General features: G+C 35.1%; 1 protein-coding gene across 1 annotated transcript in view; it reads right to left on the bottom strand.

Annotated features, from left to right (window-relative positions):
• Positions 1 to 12,626, bottom strand: part of LOC149844817 (putative galacturonosyltransferase 5) — a 30,615-nt gene extending 17,989 nt beyond the window's left edge. Inside the window, exons 1-5 of the mRNA XM_089986345.1 lie at positions 12,288 to 12,626; positions 10,479 to 10,615; positions 7,779 to 7,889; positions 7,554 to 7,704; positions 5,627 to 5,901 (exon numbers count right to left, since the gene is read on the bottom strand). Of these exons, the coding sequence (XP_089842471.1) occupies positions 5,627 to 5,901; positions 7,554 to 7,704; positions 7,779 to 7,889; positions 10,479 to 10,615; positions 12,288 to 12,626 (1,013 nt within the window). The remainder of the gene's footprint in view (positions 1 to 5,626; positions 5,902 to 7,553; positions 7,705 to 7,778; positions 7,890 to 10,478; positions 10,616 to 12,287) is intronic.
• Positions 12,627 to 12,889: the final 263 nt, after the last annotated feature.

Raw genomic sequence — 12,889 nt, 5'->3', positions numbered from 1 at the left:
GAGCGGCCATTACATCCTCTTCTACTCTTGGTACGTGCTCTTGACTTCTTGATTCAGAAGCTTCTTTTTATATGACTCCACATAAGTTTATATTATCCAAATATCAAGCTAATTCTAATGCATTTTTTGTTTCCATTGCCGATGGCACTGCCTTGATAATAGAGGGTGTTGGAACTTTTAAAATTGATTTGTCAAAACATAACAAATTTTACATTCCAAAAATAAGACTTATACCAAAACTTCATCTTAACCTACTTTCAGTTTCTCAAATCTCGGATCATGGTTATGATGTCATTTTCTCATCAAGTAAATGTTGGGTGCAGGATCGTCAGTCCGAAAAATTGATTGAGGAAGGTTCTAGGCAAGGAGATCTCTATTATATGGATTTCCTTTGTATTCCAAATGAATCATCTTGTAACACCGCCCAAACAAAAGATATACGGACTTGGCATCAAAGACTTGGGCATCCAAATATAAGGAAATTAAATTTTGTACCGGTTACCAAGAATCTTTGTAAAGATAATTTTGAATGTAAAGAATGTTTACTCGATAAAATGACAGCCTTGCCTTATGGTCAAAAAACTTTTTACTCTTCAATGCCTTTTGAATTAGTTCATTCGTATGTGTGGGGTCCTGCTCCTGTTGCTTTTAAAGGAAGATTCTCCTACTACGTTGTGTTTATCGATGACTTCACTAGATATTGTTGGATTTACTTTCTTAAGTTTAAATCATTCTTAGAAAATGAAGGAATTTTACATCAAAAATCATGTCCTAGAACCCCACAACAAAACGGAATTTCAGAAAGAAAACACAAACATATTATGGAAACTACAAGAACCCTTTTTATTGCTAAAAATGTTTCTAAAAAACTTTAGGCTGAAGTTGCATTAACCGCAGTATATCTCATAAACAAGATGTTTGTCTTCAAAAACTTTGCCAAATGAGATTCCTTTTGAAAAATTATTCAAATATCAACCTGACTATCAAAGACTGAGAATCTTTGGTTGTAAATATTATATTTTAAATGATAAAGGAGATAAACTATTCTCTAAGGCTATCCCCTGTGCGTTCATTGGTTACTCTGAAACGCAAAAATGATTTAAATGCTACGATATCAAAAATGATAAACTTTTTGTCTCAAGAAATGTTAATTTTGTTGAAAATGAAAGTGGATTTGAACGAAGCACGTCACAAGACATAAATTATGATTATTCTTTCTTGTTTAAACTGTTGTCTAATGATGAAAATAGTTATGTAGAATCTCCTATTGAAGATATAACAACAGTTGAACCAATAGTATACACTAGAAGAAATCAAAATGCAACCAATAAAAATATAAATCAAAGTATCTGAACGAACCTCAAGAATTCCAAATAAATTTGTATGTTATGACTCATTCTCTCCTAGACATAGAGCATGTCTTATAGCTATTCATTCATATTTTGAGCCCTCATGTTACAATGAAGCAAAAAAATTACATGAATGGATAAAAGCTATGCATATAGAATTAGACGCTCTTAAAGAAGCCAACACTTGGAAAATTCTAAATTTACCCATTGGAAAGAAGACCATAAGATGTAAATGGATTTTTAAAGTAAAAACCAAAAGTGATGGATCATTGAAAAGGCATAAAGTCAGGCTAGTTGTCAAAGGATATTCTCAAGAATATGGAGTGGATTACGAAGAAACTTTTGCTCCTGTTGACAGGATGACCACTGTTCGAATGCTTGTAGCTATTTCAGCTATTAAAAATTGAATTATATTTCAAATTGATGTTAAAAATGCTTTTTTGAATGGAAATCTTAATGAGAAAGTATACATGGATGTTCCACCTGGATTGATAATTCCTTCAGGTAAAGTACTTAAATTAAAAAAAGCACTGTATGGTCTCAAACAAGCACCTAAAGCTTGGTTTGATACTTTTAATAATGTTATTGCAAGATATGGTTTTAAACCATGCTATACAGATACAACTTTATTTATTAAGAATTCTTCTGTAGGTATTATAATTTTATTTTTATATGTTGATGATATGTTGATTACAGGGAGTGACAAAGAAGGAATCAAGAAAGTAAAACAATTTTTAAAATTTTCTTTTGAAATGATAGATCTTGGGTTCCTAACATACTTTCTTGGTATAGAAGTATCCTACTTTAACAGAGGGTACATATTGTCACAAACAAAGTTTGCTTCAGATATTATTGACAGGTCAGGACTATCGGATGATAAAGTTGTTGACACCCTAAAGACTATTGGAACGAAGATGTGAGTCGATGATGGAGTTCTTTTAGACAATTCAACTCCCTTCAGACTGCTCGTGGGATCTCTTATGTATTTGAGTATTACAAGACCAGTCATAGCTCATGTTGTACATATAGCCAGTCAATTTCAACATGCTCCAACATCAGCTCATATGAGTGCAATGATGAGAATGATCAAATATATTAGAAGCACAATAAATAAAGGAGTTTTTCTATCCTCTTCTTCCTACTTAGATCTTATTGCATATTCTGATGTTGATTGGGGAGGGATCCAAATAATAGACACTGAAAAACTGTTTTTTTTTGTGTTTCTAGGTGAATCTTTGATTTCATGAAGGTGCAAGAAACGACAAAAGGTGTCACTATCATCTCCAGAAGCTGAATATAGAGCAATGACAACTACTACCATGAAAATCGTGTGGCTCCAATAACTAATTTCAGATATGGGGATTCATCTGCAGAATCCTACAAGATTATATTGTGACAACAAGAGCTCAATATACATTGCTCGAAATCATACGTTTCATGAAAGAACCAAGCATATAGAGATGGATTGTCATTTTCTTCGTGAAGAATATTTAAAGAAGACTATTGATCTTCCCTACGTGACATGAGAATAACAACTTACAGATTTCTTCACCAAGGCAGTGCTCACCAAGATTCAACTTTTTACTTGACAAACTTTCAATGATGTCACCATAAGTTTGAGGGAAACTGTTAGAAAATAATACATATATGTATATACTTGAATATATATATACATACGTATACATACTCTTTGTAATACAAAAATATGTATATGTATAAGTATATGTATTTAAATACATATTTAAAGTATATACGTATATTTTTATCATTTTTATTTTCTTATTTCTGCAATTTCTCATTTTATTTATTTTCCTTTTCACTTTTTGTTCCATTTTTGTACAAAGTCAGTAGCTGACTGTGTACACTATGTACAGTGTACAACGGTCAGCCACCGACGGTGTACACAGTCTCTCCAATAAGAGCCGTTGGGCTGATCCCCAACAGCTCTAATTAGAGTTGTTGAGAATAGCCCAACGACTCTTTCAAAGTGTAATGTATTATAAATAAGGGCAATGAGCCCATTGTAATAGTGAATTAATGAAAGGATTTTATCCCCTCATTGCAATAGCACAGTCATTCGAAGCACTTATTCTCTCTTGTGGTGAAGTTTTTTTATGCTATTTTGTGTTGGCATATGTTTCGAATATCAAGTTATTTGGAAACTTGATTGTGTGTAAGACTTTTCACATGAGCTTTGTCCGATCACCACAGATGTGTTTGGCATTGTTCCTTCATTAAGAAACCACACTTTAGATTGAGTCATTTAGAAAATTAAAATACAAAATATGATTCTTCAGCTGAGAACCATGCTTTTGACTAAACAAACCATGTAGATTATATCCAGGGCTGATCCATATAAAACCATGAAAATGTTAGAAAACGGGTGGCTTCTACTATAGAGTATGGTAGAGTCAAGTGCCTACACTAACTAGGCACCGACTAGTCCGCCTATTTGGCCTAGGTGTAAGTAAAACGCCTAGGCTTTCAATTCCTAGGTGGGTACCTTAAAAGGTACTAATTTTGTTGACTAGAGTACCTAGTCAGCGATAAAGCTATGCTCACGTAGGCAAAAGGGCAGTTTAGTCATTTATCATTATTATATATATTTTAAAAACCTCCGAAGGGAGGGAAGTTAATTCTAAATGATTATGTTATATATATATATATATGTGTGTGTGTGTGTGTGTTAACTTATGAGATCAATTCAAGAAAATGTGTCGTGGTGTATGTTGTTTGCTGATGATATTGTTTTGATTGATGAGTCTAGAGTTGGGGTTAATGCTAAGTTAGAATTATGGAGACAAACATTGGAAGCAAGAGGTTTTAAGTTGAGTAAGAGTAAGACAAAATACATGGAATGTCGGTTTAGTAAGCAACAAAGTAGTGATGAGAGTGTAGTGAAGCTTGGTGAGCAAGAAATATCGGTGGATGATTGTTTCAAATATTTGGGATCTATCATTCAACAGTATGGAGAAATTGATGGAGATGTAAATCATAGGATAAAGGTTGGGTGGATGAAATGGAAAAGTGCAACTGGAGTATTGTGCGATCGTAGAATGCCATTGCGGTTGAAGGGAAAGTTTTATAGGACGACTATTAAGCCCGCTTTACTATATGGTACGGAATGTTGGGCTGCCAAGAGACATCATATTAAAAAAATGAGTGTACCTGATATGCGTATGCTGAGATGGATGTGTGGAAATACAATAAAAGATAAGATTCGGAACGAGGAGATACGTAAGAAGGTAGGCGTTGCACCCATTGAAAATAAGATGAGAGAGAATCGTTTATGGTGGTTTGGACATATTCGGCGAAGGCCTAATGATGCTCCAGTTAGAAGGATGGAGAAATGGGAAAATATATTAGTTAAAAGAGGTCGGGGTAGGCCTAGGAAGACATGGATGGAGGTGATAGGAAAGGATATGAATGCTTTGAACCTCACCGAGGACATGGCATTGGATAGAAATGATTGGAGGAGAAGGATTCATGTGGAAGACCCAAAATGATTTTCTTTTTTGGTTCATATCGCCGACCCCAATTGTTTTGGGATGAAGGCGTAGTTGTTGTAGTTGTTGTTGTTGTTGTTGTATGTGTGTGTGTTAACTTGTTTGTAATGAATTTTTCTGTTAAAGGCTGAAAGTGAGATATATATGTGTGATTTTTGTTTGTATATATGTGTAAGTTTTTGAAAAATTTCTATAAAAGCTTAAAAGCATGTTTTTAGTATTACTGATTATGAAATATGTTATTTATATATGCATGTGTTATCGTGATTCTGTGATTTTTTCTGTGAAAGGCAGAAAATATGGGTTTTTTGGAGATATATATATATATATATATATATATATATATATATATATATATATATATATATATATATATATATTCTGATTATGCTATGAATAAAATGTGTGTATTACAATCATTTTTTCTGTGAAAGGCTGAAAGCATATTTTGTTGATTATACTAAATATGTTATGAATATATATATATATATATTCTAGTTATATATATTTTTTAAAAGGATGTGTAATTGTGTACTTGACTGATGAAAACATCTTATTACCAAAAGAATTTAAAATATTTTTATGTAAAATTTGTTTATATTTATTTTTTAATTGAGGTACAGGCTAGTCCGAATAGTCCCACCTAGTCCTTGACTAGTCTTTGTAGGGGTCCGCTGACTAGGAACCGCCTAGCGCTTTTCACTACATACATAATGAGCTAAAGGGACTGTTAAATATATTAAGCTTCAAAACACAATAAAAAAGACAAACCTGGCTTTTTCACTGTTGAAAACTTTAGCCCACCACAAAATGGAATCCAAGATGTCCTTTTCCAGCTCATCTGAATTGATTAGAAGCACATTGAGATCAGGTACACAAGTATTCTTTTCATAAGACTGCCTAGACACCCAAGGCTTTTCGGCTAATCTTTGGATAGCCTCAAGAATGTCAAAATTAACAAGGCTACTTAACGTAATGCTGCATTCCTCAATAGCACCAACAGCATGCTTTGTTATGTCAACTCCAAAGAGATCTTCCATGCTGCCCTGTACATAAAAGCAAGAATTTCAGTTAAAAAATTCTATAAACAAGAAATAATTACGTAGTACAGAACCATATATAGAAATCAAAACCCAAGACCATAATAATTTGAACCAGTCACAAACCATGTAGTCAAAAGCCCCGACTACGCACAGACTAGTCTGCCTATTCAGTCAGACATAAGTAAAAAGCCTAGGCTTTGCAATTCCTTGGTGGGTACCTTAAAAGGTACCAATTTTGCCGACTAGGCACCAACTAAGGCGCCTAGTCGGCGACTACGCTGCCTCCGCCTAGGCACAAGGGCAGTTTAGCCATTTATTATTCTTATATATATTGTTACTTTTTTGTATATATATAATTATATATACGTGTGTGTGTGTGTGTGATTTGTTTTGTGAAATCATGAAAACATGCTTATATATATATATATATATATATGTGTGTGTGTGTGTGTGTGTGTGTGTGTGTGTGTGTGCTACTTTGCTTTTGGGATTTTTTCTGTGAAACATTGAAAGCATGCACAGTTAATTTTAATTGATTATGTTTTTTATATATGTGTGTGTTTATTTCTGATGATTTTTTTATAAAATCCTGAAAGCCTATTTAGTATTATGAATTGTGTAATATGTTATTTATATATGTATGTGTTATTGTGCTTCTGTGAAAGGTTTAAAGCATATTTTGTTGATTATATTGAATATGTTATGAATAATTGAAATATATATATATGTATGTTTACAATTATAGATATGTATATTTTGGTTATGTACATTAATATATTTTGTGAAATTATGTGTAATTTTATACTTGTGTAATGAAAACATCTTATTAGTAAAAGAAAAAACATATTTTTATGTATATTTTGTGTACCTTTTTATATTTTAATTGAAGTACCAACTAGTCCGACTAGTCCTGCCTAGTACTCGACTAGTCTTTTTAAGGGTCTACCAACTAGGCAACACCTAGTGCTTTTGACTACATAGGTCACAAAAATCGGTATCAGCTATATCTTGGGGAGGCTGTTTCTGGCGATATTATCGGTTTGGTGATAAATATAAGGAAAATCTTGGAACTTAAATAAAAAAATAACAAAAATAAGTAAGAAAATTTTTTGTTTAGACAAAAAACTACATAAACAATAAAATAAACAAGTAAAATATGTAAAAGAAAGAAGAAAAACATATTTAAAATGTAAAAAATAAATAAAAAGTAAAACTAATTGATAATATCATGATAATATCATGATATATATAAATTTCTGATTTTTTGATATTTTACCTTTAATACCGTTTTTCCATCATATCGCAATATTTTCAAAATATGGCTGATATCTGTGACTATGATTTGAACTGATAAGTGTAATATAGACAGTTAACAAATAAAGAAATTTTATCATAAGACAAACTTCAAAACATGATTTATCTTGATATGGTGCCAATATCAAACTCATATACTCTCCATGATCGTATTAGCAAAATTTTCATTTTGCTGATGCATGGTAAGTTTTCTAAAGACAGCCAAAATGCTTTTGATTGGAAATATCCAACACATATCTACCATGCTCACCTAAAGTGCAACGAGAAAATTTCAAGAAGACCACAACTGGATTGAGAAAAAGAAAGCATATAAAATTTGGATGATGAGGCAGAAAGTAGACCTTGACAATTATGTCTGCTGGAATATATATGAATCTCTTCAGATATGGGTACGCTTTTGGAATGACAAAAGGTGCCATTTCACGAAGGGAGGGCCAGCCATGTTTGGCATCAAATGCAGTAGTCCCCAACTTCTTGATGATTTCCTTCTGCCTATTTATGAAAAAAGCCATCAATGGTGTGAATATAATGTGACATGCAGATTATTTGCTTAATAGATACATTACCCAAATATTTCAACGTTTGAATGTGGAAACAAAAGTTTCATCTTGTAGAAGGATGATTTCTCTTCCTGCTCATCCGGTAAGAAGAAATGGAAATAAAGATGATCTGGCAATCTGAAACACAATTTGAATAAAAATGAGTAAAACCAAGAAGATGACAAAAAGAACTATAAGCGGCACAATGCAGGGGATGGCAGGAAAAAATAAGCTAATCAGTCCAGCTACATAACATCATCTGTCAAATAAGAAAATATGCATCACAAAATGCCTATACTCTTTAGAATGGCAAACCCATATTTCCTTGTGCATATACAGGATGGTGGTCACAAATTGTATAATAAGAAAATAAAGAGTATACCATTCTATATCTCAGCCTTAAAAAAGGAATGTCTAGCACAATGACAGTGGGCATTATGTGATGATCAGTACAAATAGCTAGTATGATAAGGAAAATGAGATAAGTTTATCTAGCAGAGGAGACTAGCAGTTGTAATGTATGCAGATACTTTAAGGGTGGTCATAAATGCATGGACACTGGAACTGGAGATGGCAAAACAAGACAAGGCATGGAAACAAAATATCAGAAACTGACAATATATGATGATCAAAACAACATCAACAGCCTGTATTCTACAGGATTCTATGTTCATTCTGAAGGTGCTCACTTGACTTGGTTCCAAAATTTGGATTAGAATAGGGCGAAATCTGTTCAGGACATCACCAACATGCATCCCCTCACGGGTTTTGATTGAGATTGGCCCCTTATGGACCTGAATCTCATCATGTCCTCATTGAATAAAAATAAATTGGCAAATTGACACGGGTATAGTTACGATCTGAGTCAGCATTGGGTTGTTGACTTAGGAAAAAGACAATGGGCTGAATCCAGCAGGTCTGAATGGATCTGAATCACGCTTAGATCAGAATCCAAATAAGAGAGGACCAACAGGTCCAACAAAAGTCCATAATGAATACTAAAAGGGTTTCTGCTTTTGGTCCCTATCAGATATTTATAGAATAAATTTGGGACAGACTTCTAAGTTTCTAACTGATTATGTGATTTCACATTACATGATTCTCACCCAGGCGTTCATTGATGATTGGACTACAAGTGTTGCATATTCTTAAAAACATGGTTTCTTTCTATAATGGTTGGTTCTTGACTTTTTTTCTCTTAAAATGAGGGAACCCTAATTGACAGAAGACTTCAGCCTTCTTGGTCATCTGTAAAATTCAACCTTCTTGGTCATCTGTCATTCCTTTTGAAGGACTACCAACATCTTCGTTCCTACTCTTTCCCTATTCGTCAACCATACCTCCTATACAATGCCCTAAGAGAAGTCTTTCTGGCTGCACAAATGAGCACTTTAACCTCTTCACATGGTCTCTCAATGTACCTTAAAACCTAGCCTCAAGTGCTGTATGTGGTCTTCTTCTATAAGTTGATCCCTCCTTCACACAAAGAATGCCCGTCTTTAATTACCATCATAGCCGAACCTTGGTCACTTAGTGTATGTGTGTTTGCTTGATAACTTCACAGCCTTGGTGTCTCTCATAATATGCTTCCAGATTGTGTGAAAACATCATCATCATAAGTGGCCCATATGACTTCTCTAATCCTAGTCACTCACCTAGGCACACTGCAACTCATTCCTTGACTCAAAAACCTATGGAGGTCACTGGTACTAGGAAACAAGGGCACAAAAGGAAAAAAACTTGATATTTTTCTGGTATGTATCAACCAGTTACCAGAAGCTTTTTAGATAGGTGGGAAACTCGCTTCTCCGAAGCTCGCTTCAGAAGCCCGATACTCCTTGCTTCCGAAACTTGATGAGAATCTCGATTCTTCCACGCTTCTCTTATGCTTTTCACACGCTTCATCTATTCTTCTTATATGTACTCTCACCCTACTTTTCATGTTTTTTATGTATTTTCTCTTACACTTCTCACTCACTTCCATGTGCTTTCTCTAAATTGACAGTTATCATTTTTAAATTTCATTAAAAATTTAATTTTTACAATAAAAAATCATGAAATTTAAGAATAGTCACTTTTATTTTAGTTTTTATTTGCGTTCCATTTCGATTCCCATTCAATTCTTATATATTTTTTGTATTCCTTGCTTTCTGTTTCTTATACATTTTTAAATGCATTGCTTCTCGCTTCCGCTTCCGCTTCTGCTTCCTAGTCTGGCAACCTTGGTATCAAACACCTTCCTCCCTTCACATTACAGCCATATATAATAATGGATGCTATGGTAAGTTTAACACACACTCCTAAAATGCATATGATATGGTATACATAGATCAACACCATTTGTACCCATAACTACATGCTCGTTTAGCATAGCTAAAATTTGGACATTCCTATTGATATTTTTAGCTCATAATTAAGTAAATTCATACAAATAAATGTGAATATACAAAAATGCTGACATGTGTCCCTATGTGCATTTTTTTGCCCATGCACATACGCTTGCACAATGAGTGATTCTATCACCTATCCTAGAGGAATCACAAGAGGCACTTATTTATAACATAACAAGTATGATCCTATTCTCCACAACCAAATATTTGGATTAGCTTAGAAAATCTACAATTAGCTTCAAACCAGAAACAGATTTCATAGAAATTGCCATTTGTTGTATCTAAAAATCATATTATGAAGTCAAATATTTTTATCAGACATCAATGAAGCATATACCTTGAGCTTGAAACTGTGGAATTGATAAGAACCACAAGTTGTCGAAGATCCAAGCAATCCATCCAAGAAACTATGTGTACATCTAGCAACGAGTCAGAACTTGATTGTTTTAAAATAGGATCCACTGGGTTGCGGAGCTGCACATATAAATGTTTGTCTTCAAGTCAATTCCCTCGAGTAACACAAATTTTACAGAAAAATCAACTGTGTAACTACAAATAGACTACCAAAAAAGGTGGAAAAGTTATCACTAGCCAACCCTACATATCCCACACTACGAGTTGAAAACCCCCATGTTTTCATCCACACGCCCTAGTAGTAATCTCTATTATTACATATAAAGGAATGAAAGAAGTGGTCTGGGTCCAAACCTAAGACATATAATGTGGCAATTCTCATTTTTCCCAATCTAACTCCAAGCCTAATCACTTTTCAACATGGATGCATAAAAGCTCTCTCTCTCTGTGATTCGTTAGATATATTAAGCAACAAATCAAATGTTGCCACTTTTATCTTTTTATTCTTTTTATATCCAGGAATTAAGACCCCACTTCACTTCATGTAACTACACATTAAGCCCCACTTCCCTACATGTAAACTGCACATTAATTGCATGGCAAGATAAGCCAAGCCTTCCCCATTTCTTCTTTCTACATCCTGGCGTACCCTTTTACAAAATCTTAACGGTCCAAGTTTCCACAACAAAACTGCCCAGCCCCCACCAACCAACACTCTTTCTTCATTAATTTTTCTCCCTTATCTTTCAAATTTTGTACGAATATATTCTTTTTACTGAGATGAAAGTTCTCATCTGTGGTATCGACTTCAGATCTATGCAGCATTCAGGATAGGCCCTCAACATTCCATTTCGTATCACAGTATCTCAAACAGTGAATAGTTAAATGCATTGGTCTACCACACACACACACACACACACACACACACACAGGTTATGTATTAGAGCGTCTACAATAAGTAGGGTTATTTCGCAAAGAGAGGGTCTCGGTTCTTCGTGCTAAAGTTGGGGTTTTTATATGTTCCTATGGAAATTAGGCTTTCTGCATTCATACATATTGGAATAGGATTTTGAGCAAGCCATCAGTTGTATTTATGATGTGAGAATTGGAGGTTTTAGAGACCAGTAACATGTTGGTGCTCCGCACCAAGCTAAGGAGAGAGAGAGAGAGAGAGAGAGAGAGAGAGCACCAACACATTACTAGTCTCTACACAAAACCCCAATTCTCACATCATAAACAACTGATCGCTTGTTCAAAAGCCTTTTTTTCTAATACTTATCAACGCAGAAAGTTTAATTTCCTCAGGAACATATAAAACCCTAGCTTTAGCAGGAAGAACAGAGACCCCTCTCTTTCACCTATTGCAAGCACAATAACCCTACTTATTGTAGACGCCTTAATAACAATCATAAAGTGAAACCCCAATTTCCCCACAAACACTACCAATCTTGAATGCAAAACCCTAGATCTAACACGCACGCACCACCGACCCTAATTTACGCTGCAGCGGATCAAAAATCGAAAGAAAACCGTAATTCTGATGAGAAAAAAAAACTGTTTTTCATGCTCACAATCAACACAACAGATCCACCAAAAAATAAAAGAAAAAAAAAACAACTCAACTGATCACTGACGATCAAATTCAAATACAAAACCTCTTAAACAGTTAAAAAGAAGGAGGGAACCCTAAATGCTATCAGGAAACGAAAGAAGAAGAAGAAGAAAACTTCCGGCATCGAAGGAGTACACAGACGAAGCGGAACGGAAGAAGAAGAAGAAGATTAAGACTTACGGCGTCAAACGGAGTCCATCGACGGAGACGATCGGAGGGATCTCGGTAATGAGAGGGCCGCATGAACTGCAGCGAGACGAGGAAGATGATGGCGACAAACGCGCAGACGGTGAGGATCAGGCGGGGCTTCGGCGGCTGGTCGATGTCGCCATGAATCGGCGGGGGCTCGGACGACGATCCGGGGAAACCGGTTCTCCTCTTGGTAATTCCGACCCGAGACGTATCGGTTTCCCACCGTGACATTCCAGCGGCCACCTTCTCCCTCGCGCTCTCGGTCTGCGGATGGAAAGAAAACTTGCAAAGCGGAGGAAGTGTTGACGGGTTTTTCAAATCCCACATTTTTCCAGGTTTTTCCGGAAAAGAACTTGGTCCTGGAATAAGAAAGGTCCGGATCCGAAACCAATATATCCAGGGGTTCGTATTTCTTAATCATACAGGCTCAACTCTCAAGGGCTGCAAAAGGGTTGGATATGATCCGGATCGCTGAAGATCCGAATATGATCCCAATTTTTAATCAGCAGATCCGGATCTAGGTCCAGGGATTCTTGTAGGCTGTCGTGGTGCAAGCAGGTTGGGTAATGGGTATGGCTCCACTTTAGGAG

The sequence above is a fragment of the Nuphar pumila genome, chromosome 2 (assembly GCF_984573655.1).
Source record: "Nuphar pumila chromosome 2, dmNupPumi1.hap1.1, whole genome shotgun sequence".
Lineage (NCBI taxonomy): Eukaryota > Viridiplantae > Streptophyta > Magnoliopsida > Nymphaeales > Nymphaeaceae > Nuphar > Nuphar pumila.
This window is presented reverse-complemented; position numbering and strand designations above follow the sequence as displayed.